The sequence below is a fragment of the Salmo salar genome, chromosome 05 (assembly GCF_965601325.2).
Source record: "Salmo salar chromosome 05, fSalSal1, whole genome shotgun sequence".
Taxonomy (NCBI): domain Eukaryota; kingdom Metazoa; phylum Chordata; class Actinopteri; order Salmoniformes; family Salmonidae; genus Salmo; species Salmo salar.
Window position 1 is genome coordinate 65,963,113 of NC_138295.1, and position 26,051 is coordinate 65,989,163.

The window sequence follows — 26,051 nt, forward strand, 5'->3', positions numbered from 1 at the left end:
AACACACAGTTGAGCATGTCCAAGATTCTGCCAATGATGGCAAAACAACAAACGAACCATGGCTGGGACTTCAGAAACTGTTATTCTGAGTGTCTTTACAATAAGGAACCGTTCGTTTCTTATAATGTCCGGATATTTTAAGCTTGAGAAACGACTGGTGAGAAACAAGTTTCTCCCTTGTCTCGTCTAGAATCTTGCAGGGATACTGTCAAACTTATCTAAATGCCCTCTGGTACATGGATACAGCTGCCTGAAAGTAAAGCCCTTAAACAGTTCTCTGGACACTTAGGGCCCTCTTGAATCAAATCTGATAATGTGCTTGCTGGGATAAGACAAAACATAACACAGAAAGATGTAGAAAATTGAGAGCCCCTAAAATCTCCTGCATCCAATAAATAAATATTTTAAAATGGTGTTTATTCATTCACAATTCACATTCATTATTACACAAAGGGCAATAAACATCAAACAATAAAAAACATATTTGAATAAAAAATTTGATTTAAAACAGGGAGCCCTATGTCCCCATGGAGTCCATTGTAAACCATAAGCAGGTATCGGCTCAATCCTAAATGGACCCCTAGAACCTTCACCTAATGCACTTGTGCAGATCTGTGAGGATTCGATTTGTATATGCAATATGGTGAAACTTCCACCTAGCCTATCAAACAGCAAGGTGGAGTTATTACCACATTGATTGCACTGGTCAAATTCTCTCCACAATTGCATACTGGCTTAGGGGTCCATTTGGAATTGGGCCATCCTGTGATCCTTACATCACTCCCCACCGTTGGCGGCCATCTTGTTGGTCTCCTCCTTTCCTGTCAATGTCCTCTTGCTGATGCCGCTGAAGTACTTTTCCCTGAAGGCGTTGTGGCCTTGGTACGGGCTAAAGTGAGGGTCTGACAGGTGGGCCAGCACATCTGTCTCCTATAGAGAGAGAAAAGACAATTCAGCCCCATATACCAACGACAGAAAGTTCTTGGTACAATTATACCTCTTAAATTTGCGAGAAAAGTGTGAGGGTTTGCCTTCACAAAGTGGAACCAATTCACCTACAACATCGGTTAAGTAAACAAATTTAGCGTCATAAAAATGCCTTTGAACACAGGCGAAGGAAGAAAGAAACCAGATGATATCAGACCTCTGCCAGGTATCCCATTAAACTAACCAAACAACCACAGGATAAAAATTCCTCCTTGCCATCACAAGCTCAGTGTAACAATAATAAATGTTAGTAGAGTGTTATGTTCCTCATATTTTCCTGGTTGGCGCTTTAGCCAGGTTGTTAGGCAGTGTTTGGAAGGCCAGCAGGCAAGAAAGTGTCGGGGCGGACGGACAGTTGGATGGAGCGTGAGGGATGAGGAGTAACGAGGTGCCGTCGGATCCAGAGTGCTAGAAGAGATGACTCCACAGTTGGCCTGCCATTCATCAACGCCACCTCGCTCTGTTGGCCCTGGTTACCACTGCCAGGCAACCTGTCCTGGACCTAGAGATGGTTTCCCTCAGTCGCCACCACATCCAAGAGCTTAAAGAGCAATCCCAGATATGAAGCTCCTAACACTTCCTTAGGTGCCATAGAGCAGGGCTATTCAATAACCAGAGGGTCAAAGTTTTCCAGGTTCTTTTCTACCCGGTAGTCCTTGATAGGCCTAGAGTTCAAACACCTGTCCCAAATCTGAACAATTTTCCAACACGACCATACACCAAAACATTCAACACAGAATAGAAAAGCACAGCAACTAACTTCAAAGTGCTCCGTGGTAGGAGTTAAAAACACAACCATCACTTCTGAATGGAAGCAGTTCAATTCACACAAACTGACACGGCAAACTCTATCTCACACACACACACACACACACACACACACACACACACACACACACACACACACACACACAGAGCTGTCTCATGTCATAGAGACATTGAACCACTGGACACTTCCCATTTCACACCGAGTATTTAAATACTCTATTACCATCATAGCTCATTCTAATAATTCTACTACTGTACTTTGTATTTAGTTACTCTATTTATACACACAACATATTTATTTAAATACTGGATTATTCACAGCTCACTAATATATTTACTGCTGTACATACTCTTAGCACATCTTGTGTAAATTGTTCCGGTGTATACGTACAGTGCCTTCGGAAAGTATTCAGACGCCTTGATTTTTTCCACATTTTGTTACGTTACAGCTTTATTCTAAAATTGATTATTAAAAAAATATATATATAAAAAATTAAAATGTCCTCAGCAATCTACACACAATACCCCGTAATGGCAAAGCAAAAACAGGTTTTTAAAATGTTTGCAAATTTACAGAAATACCTTATACACGCGTGTTCAGACCCTTTGCTATGAGACTCGAAATTAAGCTCAGGTGCATCCGGTTTCCATTGATCATCCTTGAGATGTTTCTACAACTTGATTGGAGTCCGCCTGTGGTAAATTCAATTGATTGGACATGATTTGGAAAGGCACACACATCTATATAAGGTCCCACAGTTGATAGTGCATGTCAGAGCAAAAACCAAGCCCTGAGGTCGAAGGAATTGTCCGTAACAGGATTGTGTCGAGGCACAGATCTGGGGAAGGGTACCAAAACATTTCTGCAGCATTGAAAGCCCCCAAAGAACACAGTGGCCTCCATCATTCTTAAATGGAAGTTTAGAACCACCAAGACTCTTCCTAGAGCTGGCCGCCCGGCCAAACTGAGCAATCGAGTGAGAAGGGCCTTGGTCAGGGAGGTAACCAAGAACCCGATGGTCACTCTGACCATCGGGTTGAGGTCGGGTGATTGTGGAGGCCAGGTCATCTGATGCAGCACTCCATCACTCTGCTTCTTGGTAAAATAGCCCTTACACAGCCTGGAGGTGTGTTGGGTCATTGTCCTGTTGAAAAACAAATGATAGTGGAACTAAGCCCAAAACAGATGGGATGGTGTATCGCTGCAGAATTCTGTGGTAGCCATGCTGGTTAAGTGTGCCATGAATTCTAAATAAATCACTGACAGTGTCACCAGCAAAGCACACGCAAACCATCACACCTCCATGCTTCACGGTGGGAACCACACTTGCGGAGATTATCCGTTCACCTACTCAGCATCTCACAAAGATGCAGTGGTTGGAACCAAAAATGTCTAATTTGGACTCATCAGACCAAGACAGATTTCCACCGGTCTAATGTCCATCGCTCATGTTTCTTGGCCCAAGCAAGTATCTTCTTGTTATTGCACTTTAGTAGTGGTTTCTTCATAACAATTCAACCATGAAGGCCTGATTGACGCAGTCTCTGAATAGTTGATGTGTCTGTTACTTGAACCCTGTGAAGCATTTATTTGGGCTGGTAACTAATGAACTTATCCTCTGCAGCAGAGGTAACTCTGGGTCTTCCTTTCCTGTGGCGGTCCTCACCAGTTTCATCATAGCGCTTGATGGTTTTTGCGACTGCATTTGAAGAAACTTTCAAAGTTCTTCAAATGTTCCGGGTTGACTGACCTTCATGTCTTAAAGTAATGATGGACTCTCGTTTCTCTTTGCTTATTTGAGCTGTTCTTGCGATAATATGGACTTGGTATGTTACCAGATAGCACTATCTTCTGTATACCACCCCTACCTTGTCACAACCCAATTGATTTGCTCAAACGCATTAAGAAGGAAAGAAATTCCACAAATTAACAAGGCACACCTGTTAATTGAAATGCATTCCAGGTGACTACCTCATGAAGCTGGTTGAGAGAATGCCAAGAGTGTGCAAAGCTGTCATCAAGGCAAAAGGTAGCTACTTTGAGGAATCTCAAATATAAAATACATTGATTTATTTAACACTTTCAGTTACATGATTCCATGTGTGTTATTTCATAGTGTTGATGTCTTCACTATTATTCTACAATGTAGAAAATAGTAAAAATAAAGAAAACCCCTAGAATGAGTAGCTGTGTCCAAACCTTTGACTGGTACTGTATGTAAATTAGATATTTCTGTAGACAATTGAGATTATTTTTCTTCGATTTAATACATTTTGAATTCAGGCTGTAACACAACAAAATGTGCAGTAAGTCAAGGGGTATGAACTATTTATCTATATATAGTAGCATGCTTTGAGATATATGTTCCAGGTTTGGGGCTCTGGGAGTCAGAGACAGATGCCAGTGTGTGTGTGTCTGTGTCTGTGTCTGTGTGTGTGTGTGTGTGTGTGTGTGCGCATGCGGTGATTCACACAGGGCTTGCCTTTATGGGAACAATTGTGTTTTGAAGTGAAGAGGTTGTCAAATCCAAAGATGGATTATTTTCCATAAAATGTGTGATTAAGTCATTTAAGTGCTGTATATAAAAAAGCCAATCATAGCCAGATGCTGAGGTTTATGGCAGACCTTGAGGGAAGCACCATCGACATCCCCTTTAACTGTGTTGTATTGTGCGTGTGTATGTTTAAAGAACACACACCGACAACACTCATAGTACACATGTGCATGCTTGTACATACAAACACGGCACAAACATATTCAGTGGCACGCACGGATACATGTATGTAATTCATAGTAAGCACATCACAGCAACATGAAAACCTACAATTATATGGTGTTGCAATCATATTCACAAAGGGATCCATCTCCCTTTTCGAAATGGGTGACGTTCTACTCAAACGCATACACACGCTCGTAACAGCACAGTCACACAGGGTAGACAAGTACAAAAGGAAAAGCATACACACACACATATATATATACATATATACACACACACACACACATACATATATACACACATACATACATACATACATACATACATACATATATATATATATATATATATATTACACACATACATACATACATACATACATACATACATACATACATACATACATACATACATACATACATACATACATACATATAGCTCAAAAAAATAAAGGGAACACTTATACAACACAATGTAACTCCAAGTCAATCACACTTCTGTGAAATCAAACTGTCCACTTAGGAAGCAACACTAATTGACAAAAAATTTCACATGCTGTTGTGCAAATGGAATAGACAACAGGTGGAAATTATAGGCAATTAGCAAGACACCCCCAATAAAGGAGTGGTTCTGCAGGTGGGGACCACAGACCACTTCTCAGTTCCTATGCTTCCTGGCTGATGTTTTGGTCACTTTTGAATGCTGGCGGTGCTTTCACTCTAGTGGTAGCATGAGACGGAGTCTACAACCCACACAAGTGGCTCAGGTAGTGCAGCTCATCCAGGATGGCACATCAATGCAAGCTGTGGCAAGAAGGTTTGCTTTGTCTGTCAGCGTAGTGTCTAGAGCATGGAGGCGCTACCAGGAGACAGGCCAGTACATCAGGAGACGTGGAGGAGGCCGTAGGAGGGCACCAACCCAGCAGCAGGACCGCTACCTCCGCCTTTGTGCAAGGAGGAGCGGGGGCCTGCCAGAGCCCTGCAAAATGACCTCCAGCAGGCCACAAACGTGCATGTGTCTGCTCAAACGGTCAGAAACAGGCTCCATAAGGGTGGTATGAGGGCCCGACGTCCACAGGTGGGGGTTGTGCTTACAGCCCAACACCGTGCAGGACGTTTGGCATTTGCCAGAGAACACCAAGATTGGCAAATTCGCCACTGGCGCCCTGTGCTCTTCACAGATGAAAGCAGGTTCACACTGAGCACACGTGACAGACGTGACGAGTCTGGAGACGCCGTGGAGAACGTTCTGCTGCCTGCAACATCCTCCAGCATGACCGGTTTGGCGGTGGGTCAGTCATGGTGTGGGGTGGCATTTCTTTGGGGGGCCGCACAGCCCTCCATGTGCTCGCCAGAGGTAGCCTGACTGCCATTAGGTACCGAGATGAGATCCTCAGACCCCTTGTGAGACCATATGCTGGTGCGGTTGGCCCTGGGTTCCTCCTAATGCAAGACAATGCTAGACCTCATGTGGCTGGAGTGTGTCAGCAGTTCCTGCAAGAGGAAGGCATTGATGCTATGGACTGGCCCGCCTGTTCCCCAGACCTGAATCCAATTGAGCACATCTGGGACATCATGTCTCGCTCCATCCACCAACGCCACGGTGCACCACAGACTGTCCAGGAGTTGGCGGATGCTTTAGTCCAGGTCTGGGAGGAGATCCCTCAGGAGACCATCCGCCACCTCATCAGGAGCATGCCCAGGCATTGTAGGGAGGTCATACAGGCACGTGGAGGCCACACACACTACTGAGCCTCATTTTGACTTGTTTTAAGGACATTACATCAAAGTTGGATCAGCCTGTAGTGTAGTTTTCCACTTTAATTTTGAGTATGACTCCAAATCCAGACCTCCATGGGTTGATAAATTGGATTTCCATTGATTATTTTTGCGTGATTTTGTTGTCAGCACATTCAACTATGTAAAGATAAAAGTAGTTAATAAGATTATTTCATTCATTCAGATCTAGGATGCGTTATTTTAGTGTTCCCTTTATTTTTTTGAGCAGTGTATATATATATATATATATATATATATACACACACACAGACAGACAGAAGGACAGACAGACACAGACAGACAGACAGACACATACAGACAGGAAGGACAGACAGACAGACACATACAGAAGGAAGGACAGACAGACAGACACATACAGAAGGAAGGACAGACAGACAGACACATACAGAAGGAAGGACAGACAGACAGACACATACAAAAGGAAGGACAGACAGACAGACACATACAAAAGGAAGGACAGACAGACAGACACATACAAAAGGAAGGACAGACAGACAGACACATACAAAAGGAAGGACAGACAGACAGACACATACAAAAGGAAGGACAGACAGACAGACACATAGACACATACAAAAGGACAGGACAGACAGACAGACACATACAAACAGACAGACAGACAGACACATACAAAAGGAAGGACAGACAGACAGACAGACAGACACATACAAAAGGAAGGACAGACAGACAGACAGACAGACAGACAGACAGACAGACAGACAGACAGACAGACAGACAGACAGACAGACAGACAGACACATACAAAAGGAAGGACAGACAGACAGACAGACACATACAGAAGGAAGGACAGACAGACAGACAGACAGACACAAAAGGACAGGACAGACAGACAGGACAGGACAGACAGACAGACAGACAGACACCCACCTCAGGTTCCTTGATCTTCTCCATGGTGATGAGACGTCTGGAGGTGTGGCTGGAAAGGGTCTGTTCACAGTTACTGACCAGTCTGAGACAGGCGTTCAGGGGCACCATCTCTTCACAGTACCTACACACACACACACACACAACTGGTGAATCATTATGGTTGAGGACATTCTCAAACAGCTGGCCTTGTACTGTAAAGCATGAACCAATGTCTAAAGGGTTGATGGGTCCAAATCATCCTCCAAACTGCAATATCTGCACCTCACCATACACTCACCTGCAGAGTAGACCAGCCTTAGCCTGCATGTAATCCCCTCAAAATTACACTACATCCAGGCCAGGTCAGCTCTCTCTCTGTTAAACTCAACCCAGATCAGCTCTCTCTCCTCACTCCCTCTATCCTCTTTCCCGCTCCCAACTCTAGGCCAGTTCTCTCCCAGCTCCAGAGGCCAGTTCTCTCCCAGCTCCAGAGGCCAGTTCTCTCCCAGCTCCAGAGGCCAGTTCTCTCCCAGCTCCAGAGGCCAGTTCTCTCCCAGCTCCAGAGGTCAGTTCTCTCCCAGCTCCAGAGGTCAGTTCTCTCCCAGCTCCAGACGCCAGTTCTCTCCCAGCTCCAGAGGCCAGTTCTCTCCCAGCTCCAGAGGCCAGTTCTCTCCCAGCTCCAGGCCTTTACTGACCATGTCATGATCTGACTGAAGTGGACAAAAGCCACGGTGAAAAAGGTGAACTAGATTAGATTTAAGATATCGGGGAAACGTAGCCTTGTCAGGAGCGCTCTGTGTGTGTGTGTGTGTGTGTGTGTTCACGCGCATATCGGCCAAGCACCACAACTAAAGCTGTCCAGGGCATGGTACTGTATTTATTAGGATCCCCATTAGCTAGGGTGAAAGCTGTAGCTACTCTTCCTGGGGTCCATGAAACATGACATTAATAGACCATTGCAGCTGAAGGACAGAACTACATAAAATTACATAATACGTAACATTAAATTGACAGGTACAGAACTACATCAATTAAAAATAAGAACACACACTTTCAAATTCTTATGCCTTAGCAATCCATGCAACATGTACTCAAATGGCTCCTCTACAGTCATCCATTTTGATACAGTTGCTTACTGCTACAACTGCAGCTCCTCATCCTAACCTCTCAGAACCAGTTGTTCTGTAAACACTAGCGAGCATCTCACAAAATTAGGAACCACCCGTGTTCTTGGTTCTCCCGTTTGACGTCAATACTACTCATAATAATGATGCGATTAATAGATGCTACTGAATGCAAGTGCCTGTAGATTACAGGCCTCTAGTGTGTGTGTTCGTCAGCACCGTGACCAAAGCGAGGCGTTCATTCTACCTGCCAATCACATCTTATTACTGGGCAGCTGGACCTTCCACATGGGCAGTTTCATTTAAAGATGGGTGGGGCCTATCAATACAGCTTTTTCCATCTTCTCAGACAAATACAGAGTTGAAACCTCTGTGCAGATGTTCCATAGGCAGGCAGATTGGGGGTCAGGTTAGAGGCCATTTAAGCACTATAGGCTGAGGTGCAGTAGTCTAGCCCACCTACCTTTAATTGCATGGTATACTGTGGGCCAGATAGACATTGTCAAGGCATATTAATTCAATTGTTGTCAAGATGGTGAAAGGCCTGTCTTTGATAAGGAGAAGCTCAGCATTCTTAACACCACAACTGACCAAACAAGTCCTACAGGATGTAGTTTTACCTTGACTACTGCCTGGTAATGTGTTCACGTGCTAAAAAGAAAGACATAATAAAGCTACAGCTGATCAGCAATGTTCCAACGTCAACAAAACGCATGTGGACCTTTCCTGGCTCAAACTAAAATCAGTCCTTAGGACATTCCGGAAGGTCTGGAGGTTGTGTCAATGTCTCCTGGAGATCCGTAGGACACCCCCTATTTGCTGGGGAGATTGGGGGGGAAAAAAACTAAAAGTGACGCAGACAAACTGTCTATTGAATCAGCTAACTATACAGCTCTGACAGACATTCATATTCCACAAGGCATGCAAATAAAAGGTCTCTTCATAGTCCCTAAAGCCAAAAAGGAATTCAAGGCAACACAGTAATGTAGCCATGATAGCACTGAACTCCCTGACATCTCAAATCACTCAAGCAAGCAGCAAAAAAGTAGGTTTAAAAATAAATAAAAAACCTCACATCACAGCCCAATGCCTCTGACCTAAATTGCTTGTAGCATCTCCTTCCAGAGCACATCTGGTGTTTGGTTAAAGATAAGATGTGCCCTTGGCATCAGGATATCAGGGCAACTGAGAAAGCAACGGGAAGCAAAGCCTCAGTAGAGTAAGGACATACTGCTCCATATGATATGATAGTCTGGTCAGCTTACTGATGTTAATCAGTAGAGCAATGTTTTATTGAAGTGAATTCTTATTTTGTGTGTGACGAGTGGATGCTGCTGGGTGTGAGTGGTGCGGGGAATGAAAAACAAGTTTATGAAAACCAGAGGAAACTCCATATCAAGGGGACTTTAATCATTTTATAAATAAGTGCTAAGGCCATGCACTATACCTTAGTTAACCCTTTATGGGTGGTAGACTGACATTACACTATACCTTCGCTAACCCTTTATGGGTGGTGGACTGACATTACACTATACCTTAGTCTACTGCACATAAAGGGTTAATAACTAAGGTATAGTGTAATGTCAGTCTACCACCCATAAAGGGTTAACTAAGGTATTGTGTTGGTCTACCGCACATAAAGGGTTAATAACCAACACAATACCTTAGTTAACCCTTTATGGGTGGTAGAGTTGGTTTAGTTTATTTCTATGCACTTAACAGGGTGAAGGACGTAAGTGAAACCCATCTGATCATAATGATGACCGTGTTCAATTTATAGGACGGAGTGGAGTGACGAATCTCTAAAAAGTCCACAACGCCTCGCTTTGGTCACAGTGCTGACACACACACACACACACACACACACACACACACACACACACACACACACACACACACACACACACACACACACACACACACACACACACACACACACACACACACACACACACACACACACACACGAGAGGCCTGTATTCTATAGGCACATCTATTCATCACATTATTATGAATAGAATTGACATGAAACGGGAGAACCAAGGACATGGCTGGTTCCTAATGTTGTGAGATTCTCACTAGTGCTTACAGAAGAGCTGCTTCGGAGAGATTAGGATCAGGAGCTGTAATTCTAACTGTAAGCAACTAACTAAATGGACGACTGCAGTGTAGCCATTATTATGAGTACATGTAGATTACGAGAGAGTGTTTGTTTGCATATGTAGCACTTTCTCCTACCAGCACCACACTGACGCTGGGCCAGATTTTCACCTTACTGTTTGTCTCCTGGGTTGCTATGGCCACTGTGGAATACAGGCCTCTAATGTGGTGTGTGTGTGTGTGTGTGTGTGCGCGCTTCGGTGAGCACCGCAACCAAAGCGGGTGTTAATTCTACCTGCCAATCACCTCTTATTACTGGGTAGCTGGACCTTCCACATTGGCCGTTTCATTTAAAGATGGGTGGGGCTGGGCCTTCACTTTCAATACAGTCTTTTCCATCCTCAGACAAATATAGACTTGAAACCTCTGTGCAGATGCTAAATAAGCAGCACAGGAGGCTGCTGAGGGGAGAACGGCTCATAATAATGCCAGGAACGAATGGAATGGCATCAAATCAAAGTGTATTTGTCACATGTCCCGAATACAACAGGTATAGATAGACCTTACAGTGAAATGCTTACTTACAAACCCTTAACCAACAATGCAGTTAAAAAAAAAATACCCTCCCAAAAATAAATGTAGCAAATAATTAAAGAGCAGCGGTAAAATAACAATAGCGAGGCTATACACAGGGGACACCAGCACAGAGTCAATGTAAACCATGTGTTTGATACGATTCAAATGATTCCGCTCCAGCCATTACCATGAGCCTGTCCTCCCCAATTAAGGTGCCACCAACATCATGTGATATGCAGACTGGGGGTCAAGTTAGAGGCCATTGAAGCCCAATAGCCTTTATTTCCTGGTCAGGGCTCTAAGGAGCATGTGTGCGCCTAAGTTGAAAAACGTAGGAGCACACAAAGAAATTTAGGAGCACAATGAAATATATTTGATGTAACAAGCCGTTTTCTTTGTAGCAATAGTGCAAGGGTGACGGGCATGAATCTGCACTCAGTGTATTCTCCATGCCATTCAGGGGCTGCCGCACAGTGAAGTAATCCTTGCAATAATTATCTGTACATTTTTTGGTGCTCCAAATAAAAAAATGTCAGGTCGTACAGCAAAATATTTAGGCGCATATGCAAGTAAAATGGTCGCACTGTAGAGCCCTAATGGTATACTGTAGGTCAGATAGACACCGGCATTAAGCACAAGGATCTGTCTCTCAGTAAGGCAGCAGCAGGAATCAAATGAAATGTATTTGTCACATACACATGGTTAGCAGGTGTTAATGCAAGTGTAGCGAAATGCTTGTGCTTCTAGTTCCGACCATGCAGTAATATCTAACAAGTAATCTACCAATTCCACAACAACTACCTTGTACACACAAGTGTAAAGGAATGAATACGAGTGTTGTAGACAAAAGGAAGTCGATAACCCCTTAAACCAACCATGGGGGTTCAAACCCCATCAGCTTCCTGTTAGCTTTGCACTCTGCTTCATTAGCGCCGTCTGACTTATGACTTTAACCCATAGAGAATGATAGAAACCTCTAGTGACCAAAAGGCCATCTTAGCATTGGCAGCGCCATTGAGGGCTTCAACCATGCTTCAGCCATTTTAAAGTAGTCAACTCGGTGGGGATTCCTATGGGTTGTAGCCTCAGTGGTGCTGCCCATGCTGTCACAGACACTATAATAGCACAGATATAAAGATGAGTCCTCTATCTATCTCTATGCTTTAGCCTCAGAGATAATGGGTCTGGTTCCTGCCAAGGCGCTGCAGCAGAGAGGAAATGGCAACAGACCACACCGAGGCTGGAAAAGTCTTGAACTAGTTCAAACTTAAACACAGCATCACGGGGGGGAGAGAGAGAGAGAGAGCGCAAGAAAAAGACTAATGAGCTTGAGAAGCCACAGAGTGAATTGAAACACTGAAAGGCAGCTGAGGCACAGGGCAAGGCGGTGCTCATCATGACGATGGCAGAAATGTTTTAATTGGCCGGCTTGGGGGACCTCATTGCCCAGGCCTGTGACCAGTGTTAGGGGACCTCGAATTGGCCTGCGTCTGGTACTACCCCAGCCCAAAACAACACAACAGTAACACAACACAGCAAATCGTTTTTTCCTACAGCAGCTGCACTGCAACCCCACTTTGTGACTCCAGTGTTTACAAACAAGCATGTTGCTACACAGTCCTGTCCCCTTAGAACAGGGTGACTAAATGGTCCATCTCAAAGGTCCACCGCAGTAACAGTCATTGGTGAATGGCGACATCTAGTGGTGTAGTGTATCTCGCTCTCTCAGGACCACCTAAATCTAACCAGCTAAGACATCTATTAATGTTTCAACAGTGTTACTAACCAACTTTGTGCAATAACATTCTCTCTCAAACAAATTCCCAACTCTACCAATAACCCACATGCCTTGTCTTATTAGCATCCCCTAATTCTCTTGTTCATAACCTCTCTGGTTACACAGTGGCAGACTGCATTCTTTCGCTTTTCTCTCCATATATTTTCTTTCTCTAAGACCCCGCTTCTTCTTTGCTCAGTAAATGTGGAGATGAGTGGAAGGGTCAGAGTTCAGGCCCAACACAGAGGTATTTTTGTTCTGACCCAGTCCTGACTTTCTGGAGGTCATGACTCCTGACTGATACTGTCAGGACCTCCAGCCCAACCCGGCCTGGGTGCACACGGGCTTTCCTTCCCGTCACCGTAGCAGGGTGACAGAAACCCAATAACCCCCAGACAGCCTCCCAATCCCCAGTGTGGAGCCCACAGATCAGGACCTGGAGACAGGCTGTGTTTGGTCAGTGTCAGCCAATCAGCATGCCTGGCCTCATGGGTTTATTTTGGCACTCTGCCCTGAATGAGATAGGGTCAGGAACTGCTAGGTAGTTACACACCCGGAGTGAGGAGCAGAGCACAGGCACACAGTCAGTCAGACAGAGGCACAGACTCTCTCTCTCTCAACCACTAGTGCTAAAGGCTATAGCCCTCTCTCTCCTTTCCCCGTCTCAGCCAGTCAGTGTGGGGAACTCCAGTGTGTGTGTCACAGACAGTCAGGAGGAACTGCTGGAGGTGAGCGGGAGGTGTAATAGAAACATCACAGGGCTGTGGTGCGTGGTCTGGTCTCATCTTCCTGATGCTCAGACCCTGCCCTGTAATCAGTGGCCAGGAGTCCCAGGGGCCTGTATCCTGTCTGTGGTCCACACAGTAAACCAGCTGTATGGAACAATACACCCAATATACCTCAGGACACCTGCACACTGACCAGAACACCACTAACCCCAGGCCTGAAGACTTTATGGGACAGAGAATGAGATGTACTGATGGGAATAAACACCTGGTCCTGACAGAGAATATGATGCTTCTGAGGGGGGAAGAGGTGCAGAGAGAAAAGCCTGTATCTAAACTAGAATGCTTCGTTAAGCAGATCTGGTACAGTAGCAACACTTCATCAGGGTGTAGACTAAATCACCAGTGTGACTGTTGCCCTCTAGTGGTCTACCAGGGTAAAGGGGAAAAGATAACAGCATGTATCAGCAGGAAAAACAGCTGACTGGTGAGGTTGACCCTGTGTGCAATAAGGTCTTATCAAATGCTGTTTGTATCTATTCGACATCACAACAGTTGATGACAGTGCTATTTGGTTTACACATAGAAGAGGGAGACTGTGTAGACAATACATCTGTGAGCTCAAACCCATCTAAACACCATGACGATACAGTAGATTCAACAACACCCGATGTGAATATTTGACCAATTCAGACTATAGAGCTTTAACAGGAAGTGCTGTATCCAGGGCAGACAGACGGTTATTAACCATGTACGTATATGTAGAGAACTCTGGTGAAATACTGGTGTTGTTGTGAATGGTCCCTGACAAATAAACAAACACAGCCATACTCACTCTGGCCTGTAGATTGGTAGCCAGTAGACTAGCCGCCCCCCGATGACCAGGTGGTGAGCTGAGAAGTTTAACAGGTCAGTGAAGATGTCACTCAGGTGGTAGGCCATGGAAACGGGGACATGGCTGTCTCCAACGCTGGATGAAAGATAAACAAAGAGTCTGTTACTGCAGTGAAGATGCATTTACACACTGATTTAACATCATCTGAGAGAACTTTATATCTCTAGCGTATCTATGGCTTGCTTGCAAGTTTTACAGGCCGTCTTTTTCAAAACTGAGCAAATATACAAAGCACTATAAACAACACTGAAATTCAAGAGGAAGATGAAGACGTACTAGTCTTCAGATGGCTTCACACTGTTTACACATTCCTTCTGAGAGCCTGTTCTCCTGGTTGACTCCCGAATCCCATAGGGGGCTGAGAATTAAACAAACACAAACAAAAATGAAAGATAAGAGATTTGAAAAGATTTAAATCTGAACAAATCACAAAGAATATGGACTTCAACAGAATAAGACGTTTTACTCGTGCATGACTGTACAGGAGACATTCCTGGATGGAGGACCCTACAGAGAACACACAGAGCTCTAGGATAAGAACGTACGGTCAGTGATGATGGTATCAAAGAGCACTCCGTCCCTCCAGATAGGCTTGGAGGCGTCAGACACAAGGACGTCCACATACAGCTTCTCTGAGCCGTACTGACGCAGGTTGGCTCTGATGTTCTCATCTGGACCCCTCCACTTCTGGTTCTTCCGACTCGCTTTTCCTGAAAAACAAACCAAAATACTATTATATAGAAATGCACTTGGTTGTAATTAGGGCCGGGATGATACCAGTATCGCGATAACCGTTAGTATTGTGGCAAGGAAACAAAACACTAAGCGGATTTAACTTCTTTAGGAAAACAGCTCGAATGTTGAAGACATTATGTTGTCATCAAGATTCACATTTATTTATTTTCCAAGCTAGAGCACACAATATTTTACACACAGCAGGTGTAAAAGGATCAGTAGAGTTTGATCTATTTCTTAATTTTTTGCCATGGAAAGAAATATTGAGATACTGGTCCTAGTTGTAATCATATCACATATCAAGTGTTAGGCTTATAGGACAATGCAATTGGACTCGAGCGTGAAAATGAGCACAGAAAAAAATAACTATTTTAAAAGATGATAGAAAGAGCATAACCAACATAACGTTCATCATATAAATGGATTAACTCGCTTGCCAAAGCACAAGATATTTAGCTCTGGGTTCCAAAATAAGAAAAAGTAAACAAGGCCATTTCTAGGATATTACCTATCCCATGGATGGTGTTGTAATCAATATCTGTTCCACAGACATAGGCACCAAAATGAGAGCATGCAACCAGGAGGCTACCTGAGAGAGAGAGAAAACACAATAAGCACAGACTAGCCTTGGGTTCAGCTAAGATGCAGTGTATTTCTGCAAGTGTCAGTTCAAAGACCAAAAGTAACTTTTCTCTTACCAGTCCCAACGAAGGGGTCGTAGACTAGGTCGTGAGCTTTGACCCTGGCGTGGTTGGCCATGATAAAAGACAACCCAGCGTCCATACTGGTGTTACCTATGAAGTGCCTGTTCTTCACACTGTGAGAGCGAATCAACTCACGCTGGCCATCTGCAATCTAAGGAACATACAGTTGATAAGACAAGATCAAATATAGGCTTATCTTTATCATTAAATTAAACAGTGCTTCTCAACCTGGTACCTGGCTTATACACAGGGGACTTGGGAAGACTCAAAAGGACATAGGCCTCATGATAAGTTTCACAAGAGGGAATAATTCAGGCAGATCAAAATGTGATTGTCAACCAAAGAAGGTTAACAACCACTGTGGTAAATAACATTCATGAGTTATAGTAATTACTCATTTGTATATTGACACAGAAATGAAGGAGCACACAGCACACTGACTCACCCATCTCCCAAAGTAGATGTAGAGGGGCTCGTCTGGGATGTCGTTAGGGTCAGTTCCATAGTCCTCCAACAGACAGAAGATGTGTTTAGGGTTCCTTAGATTGACCCTTCCCTCGAAGGAGAGATATTCCATTGCCTTGGGGAGGAAGACCACAGGGTAACTTGTCCAGGTGTCATGGTGCATACTGCTTATCAGTGCCTGCCTTTAACACAATAGGGCAGCAAAAAAGATCGAGTAAGTTGACTTTTTTGGGCTCAATCTTAAATACAAATTACTGGGAGCAAGTCAAGTGTATCATACTCACATCTATCTTCTTAATTCTATCTTCGAACTCTAGAGTCTTGTTGAAAGTGTAGACGTTGATTTTGTATGTTGAGTCTTTCTGTAGGAAGGGTGACTGTTGGGAGCGGTAAAGTTACACACATTAGATACTCCACATGATTGGTTTGCCCTCTATTTAGATGTAATGTGATTTCTCACAAACCATGTTTTCTGTTGGATATTTCAAGAGTGAGTTCCTGAGTTCACTGTGCGTTCTGCCATGACCCCACAGCTCAAATGCAGACCTAGGTGATAAACAAATAACCATAAAAAGGACATTACAATTTACTGTGACATTCAAGTTGAGAATCACCTCAGAAGAGAAGGGCTGATGAGCAATGCTGCAGTACCCCTCTAGCTCTTTTCATTGCAACTCCATTGTTGTTCTGTCTCACTTACTTTGCACAAACAGTTCTGGCCATGATGCTGTTGACATCTTCCTCTGACAAGCCATTCAGGCGCCAGAATGGAGACTGGGGAGAAACATGACAGATGATTTTAGGATTTGAGTAGCCTATGCATGGACACCTGATAATGGCCAACTCCTCCCTTCATTGGTATAACTATTAGGCTAATAATACATATAGACACTAACGTATTTTACCTTTTCTTTAAAGTTTTCACCTGGATCAAACGGTTTGCCCCTGAGGGACAGCAGCGACCTAATCTCCTGTAATGTTACGATGGACAATAAATAAAATCAGAACATTTCTGAAGAATTCAAACATGACAACTTGTAGATGGTAACGTTACTAGCTTAGCAAGCTAATGTACGGGGAGAAATTCCGTAATGAGACACCAACATCTTTAGAGATAGAGAGAAATAACACAACATTTACAGTTTGACAGAGAGGTACGACATTTATATGCATACCGGTAGCCTGAAGTCAACATTGTCGTGGGCCAGATGTATCAAATATTGTAGGCATATTCTGCTACAGTGGATCGCCATGTTCAAGTTCCCACGCAAAATACATCCGGCTTAAAACTGCGTCCCCGCAAATAGTGGTTCCTGTCTGTTTCAAAATGAATACCACTTTACCAGCAATGATTGTGCATTAAATGCATGTATTTTGGCAAAGAAAAATTAAAATGTGTATGTTTTAGTTTTAGTTTTTTCATTAACGTCCAAATCATTGTGTGCTTATTATTCTGTATAGCTGCTACATAACTGCTTCATAAATGAGGGTGCATAATTTTACTGTAGAGGGAGCTAATGATCAACCAACTAAACATATCAAGGGTAAGCCGCTTTACTTCGTAACATCGCTCACTGACAGGGCACGTGACACGTCCTCAACGATTGGATCAACATTTAGCCACTTGCATCATCACCACATTGTCATTGGCTACTTTGGATGCCCATCAGTGTTTTTCACTGTTCCAATGTAAAGTTCCATGGCATGGATACAATGTTGCTAACAGACACATGATCCTCAGGCTATATCAGTGTTCGTGACAAGAAGTGTAAGGTACCTAAAATCAAATTTCAGGACCAATGTCAGCTATTCATAACGGGTCGACACGGACAGATAAGAAAATCTCGGAATAAGCAGTACATCGATTTTGACATTGTAGCAGTGACACTTGTCACCTTACCGTATGTATGTCACTTTCAGTTTACAGATGTGTGCTCACTTTGCATTCCTATATTTCTTGTAATGTGAAATTAATTTGTGCGAGATGAATTAATTGTTTTTAATTTATATCTCAATCTGGAACAGGGGTATCATGTACCCTAAACATTTGAGGGGGCACAAAGTATGTGAGGGTGGCAGGGGGTAAGGTCCCATTCCAGAAGTTGGCGAATTTTGCATTTTTCAAGCACCGGAAGCAGCTTTTTCCTGCAATCTAGAGCCATAATCATTATGCTTAATTCTATGTAAAAAAAAATATATGTTTATTTTACTGCATATCTAAGCATACCCCTGAGCTCTCTGTATCCTCCTGACTGGTGCTTTTTTTTAAAGAAACTAAATATATATCTCTGCAGCTCTACTAAAATCTAGGTAAAAGATTCAAAGGAATGTGAGTCTTATTCAGTACATTTAGTAATTGCTAGCTTTTCAAAAGATTACCAACTTTGCCAGCAGGCATGCCAGCTAAGATAGATAGACAAGCTAGCTACTCATAACTTGAGGTTGGGTGATAGGTTCCCAATCTGGACTAGCTAAACCCAACTTCATAAAATTGTTAGGTGGCTAGTACAGAGAAACAACAAAATATATATATATTTTAAAGTTGATAATATATATATATACACTCAACAAAAATATAAATGCAACATGCAACCATTACAAAGATTTTACTGAGTTACTAGTCACAGATACCTTAAAAATAAACGTAGGGGCGTGGATCAGAAAACCAGTCAGTATCTGATGTGACCACCATTTGCCTCATGCAGCGCAACACATCTCCTTCGCATAGAGTTGATCAGGCAGATTGTGGCCTGTGGAATGTTGTCCCACTCCCCTTCAATGGCTGTGCGAAGTTGCTGGATATTAGCGGGAACTAGAACACGCTGTCGTACACATCAATCAGGAGCATCCCAAACATGCTCAGTGGGTGATATGTCTGGTGAGTATGCAGGCCATGGAAGAACTGGGACATTTTCAGCTTCCAGAAATTGTGTACAGATCCTTGCATCATAGGGCCGTGCATTATCATGCTGAAACATGAGGTGATGGCGGTGGATGAATGGCACAATGGGCCTCAGGATCTCGTCACGGTATCTCTGTGCATTCAAATTGCCACCGATAAAATGCAATTGTGTTTGTTGTCCATAGCTTATGCCTGCCCATACCATAACCCCACCGCCACCATGAGGCACTCTGTTCAAAATGTTGACATCAGCAACCTGCTCGCCCACACAACGCCATACACGCTGTCTGCCATCTGAACGGTACAGTTGAAACCGGGATTCATCCGTGAAGAGCACACTTCTCCAGCGTGCCAGTGGCCATCGAAGGTGAGCATTTGCCCACTGAAGTCGGTTACGACGCAGAACTGCAGTCAAGTCAAGACCCTGGTGAGGATGACGAGAACCCAGATGAGCTTCCCTGAGACGGTTTCTGACAGTTTGTGCAGAAATTCTTCAGTTGTGCAAACCCATAGTTTCATCAGCTGTTTGGGTGGCTGGTCTCAGACGATCCTGCAGGTGAAGAAGTCGGATGTGCAGGTCCTTGGCTTGCATGGTTACACGTGGTCTGCGGTTGTGAGGCCGGTTGGACGTACTGCCAAATTCTTTAAAACAATGTCGGAGGCGGCTTATGGTAGAGAAAGGAACATTCAATTATCCGGGCAACAGCTCTGGTGGACATTCCTGCAGTCAGCATGCCAATTGCATGCTCCCTCAAAACTTGACACATCTGTGGCATTCTGTTCTGTGACAGAACTGCCTATTTTAGAGTGGCCTTTTATTGTCCTCAGCACAAGGTGCCCCTGTGTAATGATCATGCTGTTTAATCAGCTTCTTGATATGCCACACGGAGGTACAGTACCAGGCAAAAGTTTGGACACACCTACTCAAAGGGTTTTTCAATTTTTTCAAACTATTTTCTACATTGTAGAATAATAGTGAACACATCACAACTATGAAATAACACATATGGAATCATGTAGTAACCAAAAAAGTGTTAAACAAATCAAAATATATTTTATATTTGAGTTTCTTCAAAGTAGCCACCCTTTGCCTTGATGACAGCTTTGCACACACTTGGCATTCTCTCAACAAACTTCACCTGGAATGCTTTTCCAACAGTCTTGAAGGAGTTCCCACATATGTTGAGCACTTGTTGGCTGCTTTTCTTTCACTCTGCTGTCCAACTCATCCCAAACCATCTCAATTGGGTTGAGGTTGGGTGATTGTAGGCCAGGTCATCTGATGCAGCACTCCATCACTCTGCTTCTTGGTCAAATAGCCCTTACACAGGCTAGAGTGTATGTTGGGTCATTGTCCTGTTGAAAAACAAATGACAGTCCCACTAAGTGCAAACCTGATGGAATGGTGTATCGCTGGCTGGTTAAGTGTGACTTGAATTCTAAATAAATCACTGACAGTGTCACCGGCAAAGCACCCCCACAACATCTCCTCCATGCTTCACAGTGGGAACTACACTCTGCATCTCACAAAGACACAGAGGTTGGAAGCAAAAATCTCTAATTTGGACTCATCAGACCAAAGGACAGATTTCCACCAGTCTAATGTCCATTGCTCGTGTTTCTTGGCCCAAGCAAGTCTCTTCTTCTTCTTGGTATCCTTTAGTAGTGTTTTTTTTTTGTTGCAGCAATTCGACCATGAATGCCTGATTCACACAGTCTCCTCTGAACAGTTGATGTTGAGATGTGTCTGTTACTTGAACTCTGTGAAGCATTTATTTGGGCTGTAATTTTTGAGGCTGGTAACTCTAATGAACTTATCCTCTGCAGCAGAGTTAACTCTGGGTCTTCCTTTCCTGTGGCGGTCCTCATGAGAGCCAGTTTCATTATAGCTTTTGATGGTTTTTACGACTGCACTTGAAGAATCTTTCAAAGTTCTTGAAATTTTCCTGATTGACTGACCTTCATTTCTTAAAGTAATGATGGACTGTTGTTTCTCTTTGCTTATTTGAGCTGTTCTTGCCATAATATGGACTTGGTCTTTTACCAAATAGGGCTATCTTCTGTATACCACCCCTACCTTGTCACAACACAACTGTTTGGCTCAAACACATTAAGAAGGAAAGATATTCCACAAATGAACTTTTAACAAGGCACACCTGTTAATTGAAATGCATTCCAGATGACTACCTCATGAAGCTGGTTGAGAGAAGTGTGTGTGCAAAGCTGTCATCAAGGCAAAGGGTGGCTACTTTGAAGAATCTCAAATATAACATATCTTTTGATTTGTTTAACACTTTTTTTGTCACTACATTCCATGTGTGTTATTTAATAGCTTTGATGTCTTCACTGTTATTCTACAATGTAGAACATTTTAAAGTAAGGAAAACCCATGAAATGAGTAGGTGTGTCCAAACTTTTGACTGGTACTGTGTGTGTATATATATATATATATATATATCTTTATATTTTTTTTACAGGACAAATCTGAGGGGGCATGTGCCCCTGTGCCTCCTATGGGTATGATACCTCTGATCTGGAAGAACTCTCACCTTCATCAGAGCATTAGTAGGATGATGACCTGTTATTATAACTTCATTATAACTAATATAGTTTATCATAACTTTATGCAGTGTAATTAAGTGTTTAAATAGGCTATTTCTGATGATTCATTTGTCTTCGTAAATTAGAAATAGGCCTAGGCTACCATACACAGACATGTAATTGTGCTCTCAACAGCTGTTCATTGAAAATGTTATTAAACCCACAGAAAATGAACTATGCCTAAAAGTGGACGGATCACTTAATATGTACAAGACATCTGAGACACCACCATGGAGAACAACGATGCACCTGTCGAGTTTAACGATGACAGGACAGTGTGTGTGACGTCAGTGAAAGGGTTAAAGGAGAACTGGCAGAGATGGTCCAACGAGCACCAGGAGTACCAGAAACACAACCCCTTCAGTAACGACCGGGGGGCTATGGTGAGGCTCCAGCGGGACCAGGATGGCTATGGGAGGCCCCTGGAGGGCTCCTTGACAGAGCAGAGGGGCCAGGACGCCCATGTCCACATCAGCCGGGAGGTGGAGGAGCTCTGCCAGGTGATCAGGGACATCGGGGAAAGCTGTGGGGACGGAGGCGGCGAGAAGAGACCTGTGGTGACGGTGGAGTTTGGGAAGCTGTTTGAGCACTATGTGAACATCTCCAACAAGGTGGTGGGGATCCTGCTGAGGGCCAGAAAACAAGGCCTGGTCAGCTTTGAAGGGGAGATGCTGTGGCAGGGGCAGGATGACAGGGTCCTCATCACACTGCTACAGTCACCAGGATGAGATGACAGGGTCGTCATTATGCTGCTTCAGTGACCAGGTTGATGCAGCCGACGGACAAGACGGTAACCGAGGCCCTGTCCAGAAACATCCCCTAGCCACTCACGTACAGTAGTTGTGAAAGGATTGGATAGGTCTAAGCAATATGATGAAAATTACATTAGTGTCACGTCCTGGCCAGTATAAGGTTAATTGTTTTGGTAGTTTGGTCAGGACGTGGCAGAGGGTATTTGTTTTATGTGGTTCGGGGTGGTGTGTTTGTGTAAAGGGTGTTTGATTTAGTATTTCCGGGTTTTTGGTTGATGGTCTGTGTTTGTATTCTATGGTTAGTCTAGTGTGTGTGTTTCTATGTTTGGTTAATTGGGGTTGGGACTCTCAGTTGAAGGCAGGTGTTGTCTATCTGCCTTTGATTGAGAGTCCCATATATTAGGGTGTGTTTGTGTGTGTGATTGGTGGGTGATTGTTCTGTGTTGAGCCTATGCTTTGCAGACTGTCAGTTTATCGTTCGTTTTCTTGTTTGTTGTTTTTGTATTCGTGTTGATTTCATTAAATGTTCAAAATGAACAACTGCACACCTGCTGCGTATTGGTCTACCTTTTCTGATGACGATTTCGCATTATCGTCAGAAGACGAAGATACTTGTGACAGAATCACCCACCACTCAAGGACCAAGCAGCAGAAGAAGGAGCAGAGGGAATTCGAGTTGGACTGGCGGGAGAAGTGGACCTGGGAGGAAGTTCTGGACGGGGCCGGACCTTGGCACCAGGCTGAGGATTATCGCCGCCCGCAGTGGGAAATTGAGGCAGCCAAGGCAGAGAGGCGGAGGTACGAGGCCAAGTACGCGCTGAGGGAGAAGCACGAGAGGCACCCCCAATAAATTTTTTTGGGGGGGCACACGGGTAGTTTGGCTAGGCGTAAGAAGAGCCGGAAGCCAGCTACCCGTGGTTATATGGAGGAGCGTATGGGGTGGAGAGCGCTATGTTTCGCTGAGGAGCGCACTATCTCACCCATACGCACGCACAGTCCGGTGCGCGTTATTCCAGCCCCTCGCAGGTGCCGTGCTAGAGCGGGCATCCAGCCTGGTAGGAGGATGCCTGCGCAGCGCATCTGGTCGCCGGTACGCCTCCGAGGACCAGGCTACCCAACTCCCGCTCTACGCACGGCTACCATCAGGCCCCTGCACAGCCCAGTCTGCCCTGTACGAGCACCCCGCTCGTACAGGGCTACTAGTTCCATCCAGCCAAGGCGGGTTGTGCAGGAGGTAAGATCTAGACCGGCTGTGCGCCTCCATAGCCCTGGGTTTCCAGCTCCTGTCTCTCGTGCGGACCCGGAAGTGCGTCAACCCAGTCCGACTCGTCCTGTTCCCGCTCCCCGCACTAGCCTGGAGGTGCGTGTACATAATCTGGTAAGCCCAGTACCAGCACCACGCACCAGGCTACAAGTGCGTCAACCCAGCCACGCCAGTCAACAGTTGCCAGACTGTCCCGAGCTGCCAGACTGCCCAGACTGTCCCGAGCTGCCAGACTGCCCAGACTGTCCCGAGCTGCCAGACTGCCCAGACTGTCCCGAGCTGCCAGACTGCCCAGACTGTCCCGAGCTGCCAGACTGCCCAGACTGTCCCGAGCTGCCAGACTGCCCAGACTGTCCCGAGCTGCCAGACTGCCCAGACTGTCCCGAGCTGCCAGACTGCCCAGACTGTCCCGAGCTGCCAGACTGCCCAGACTGTCCCGAGTTGCCAGACTGCCCCGACTGCCCCCCGGCGATGCCAGAGTGGCCCGACAGCCTGGAACGGCCGGAACCAGAGCCACCTCCAGATATAGGTGGGTTGGGGAGGGGGGGTGTAGCACAGTGCCGTCGTTGACGGCAGCCACCCTCCCTTCCCTCCCTTTAGAAAAGGGGAATTTTGTTTTGGTGTTGCTTGGGATTATTTTTTGTTAAGGTGCTTCTGGGGTAGCACCTTTAAGGGGGGGGTACTGTCACGTCCTGGCCAGTATAAGGTTAATTGTTATTGTAGTTTGGTCAGGACGTGGCAGAGGGTATTTGTTTTATGTGGTTCGGGGTGGTGTGTTTGTGTAAAGGGTGTTTGATTTAGTATTTCCGGGTTTTTGGTTGATGGTCTGTGTTTGTATTCAATGGTTAGTCTAGTGTGTGTGTTTCTATGTTTGGTTAATTGGGGTTGGGACTCTCAGTTGAAGGCAGGTGTTGTCTATCTGCCTTTGATTGAGAGTCCCATATATTAGGGTGTGTTTGTGTGTGTGATTGGTGGGTGATTGTTCTGTGTTGAGCCTATGCTTTGCAGACTGTCAGTTTATCGTTCGTTTTCTTGTTTGTTGTTTTTGTATTCGTGTTGATTTCATTAAATGTTCAAAATGAACAACTGCACACCTGCTGCGTATTGGTCTACCTTTTCCGATGACGATTTCGCATTATCGTCAGAAGACGAAGATACTTGTGACAATTAGGTAGCAAGGTGCAGCTACAACACCTATCCAATTCTTTCAGATTTACACCTGCACCTAGTAGGGATAGTTGTTTCTGGACAGGGCCCAAGAGAACCAACCTGTGGCAGCAGTGACATGCAATATGGTGCTGTAGGATGAACCTGAGCCTATTGGCCTGAATGGACTTTGCGTTGCATTCCCAGTTACACCACACCGCTACACTGTAATCTACATAGCGTTTACAATGTTCCTTAGCAACCTTTGTAATTAGACACAGAGGAAAGGTGTACTTTTTAGGGCACAAATACAACACACTGACACTGTAGGCTTGTGTTAGAAATGCTGGAAGGAGGCTATGAAACTGCATACATGGTTGGCAATGTAGCAAAATGTACCACCATTTTATTTACATTCAGTAGAAATAGCACATCACTTTTTGGTCCACTGGAATTTGTGGAATTCACACTGTACTAAATTCACATTGCTCAATTTAACAAGGGTTGTTTGAGGAATGCTTTTGCAGCTACTTGCACTCATAACACAATATGATGAAATATACTGTAACACTTTACTCATTTGAAAAATAATTACTTTGTCACCAACTAATATACTGTATTCCACACACATGTTCATGTTTACAAAGGAAAGCACTGGTGTTTTTCTATAAAGTCTTCCAACAGATCACCAAAAATGACTGTTAATTCATGATAAATTGCATTAGAATGATGGGTAACATTTAATTTAAAGCCTGCATAACATATACTTTTTATAAGGCAATTAGAAAAGGGTCATAAACGTTTATATCAAGTCAATAAGCCTTAACTGCATACTTTACATTAAGTGTTACTGAATGATGTTTCCCATTAATGAGAGACCAAAAAGGAAATCTAATACCCTAGTGGAGGCAGCAATGCATCATTTATTTAACCTAACCATGAACAACCATTTACATACTGTCACGTCCTGACCATGGTAAGCTGTTATTTTCTATGGTAGAGTAGGTCAGGGCGTGACAGGGGGGTTTTGTAGTTTAGTTTTTCTACGTTGTTATGTTCTAGTTTTGTATTTCTATGTTGGGTTGTTTCAGTTTTTGTATTTCTATGTTGGGCTTTGTTTGAGATGATCTCCAATTAGAGGCAG

At 44.2% G+C, this 26,051-nt stretch overlaps 2 protein-coding genes across 2 annotated transcripts; one reads left to right on the top strand and one right to left on the bottom strand.

The window, feature by feature from the left end:
• Positions 1-400: 400 nt before the first annotated feature.
• Positions 401-17,541, bottom strand: LOC106605537 (tRNA (guanine(10)-N(2))-methyltransferase TRMT11). The gene is made up of 13 exons (XM_014201309.3): positions 17,418-17,541; positions 17,148-17,213; positions 16,943-17,016; positions 16,707-16,788; positions 16,527-16,619; positions 16,223-16,357; positions 15,772-15,928; positions 15,582-15,662; positions 14,884-15,048; positions 14,615-14,696; positions 14,279-14,413; positions 7,163-7,283; positions 401-930 (listed from the first exon to the last, which is right to left on the bottom strand). The coding sequence occupies exons 1-13, from the start codon at positions 17,493-17,495 to the stop codon at positions 778-780; spliced, it is 1,422 nt and encodes a 473-aa protein (XP_014056784.2). The 5' UTR covers positions 17,496-17,541; the 3' UTR covers positions 401-777.
• A 396-nt stretch (positions 17,542-17,937) lies between these two features.
• On the top strand, positions 17,938-24,077 carry LOC106605541 (actin-binding Rho-activating protein-like). Its single transcript, XM_014201314.3, has 2 exons — positions 17,938-18,143; positions 21,912-24,077. Exon 2 carries the CDS (start codon positions 21,976-21,978, stop codon positions 22,471-22,473), a length of 498 nt encoding a protein of 165 aa, XP_014056789.2. The 5' UTR covers positions 17,938-18,143; positions 21,912-21,975; the 3' UTR covers positions 22,474-24,077.
• The last annotated feature ends 1,974 nt before the right edge of the window (positions 24,078-26,051 follow it).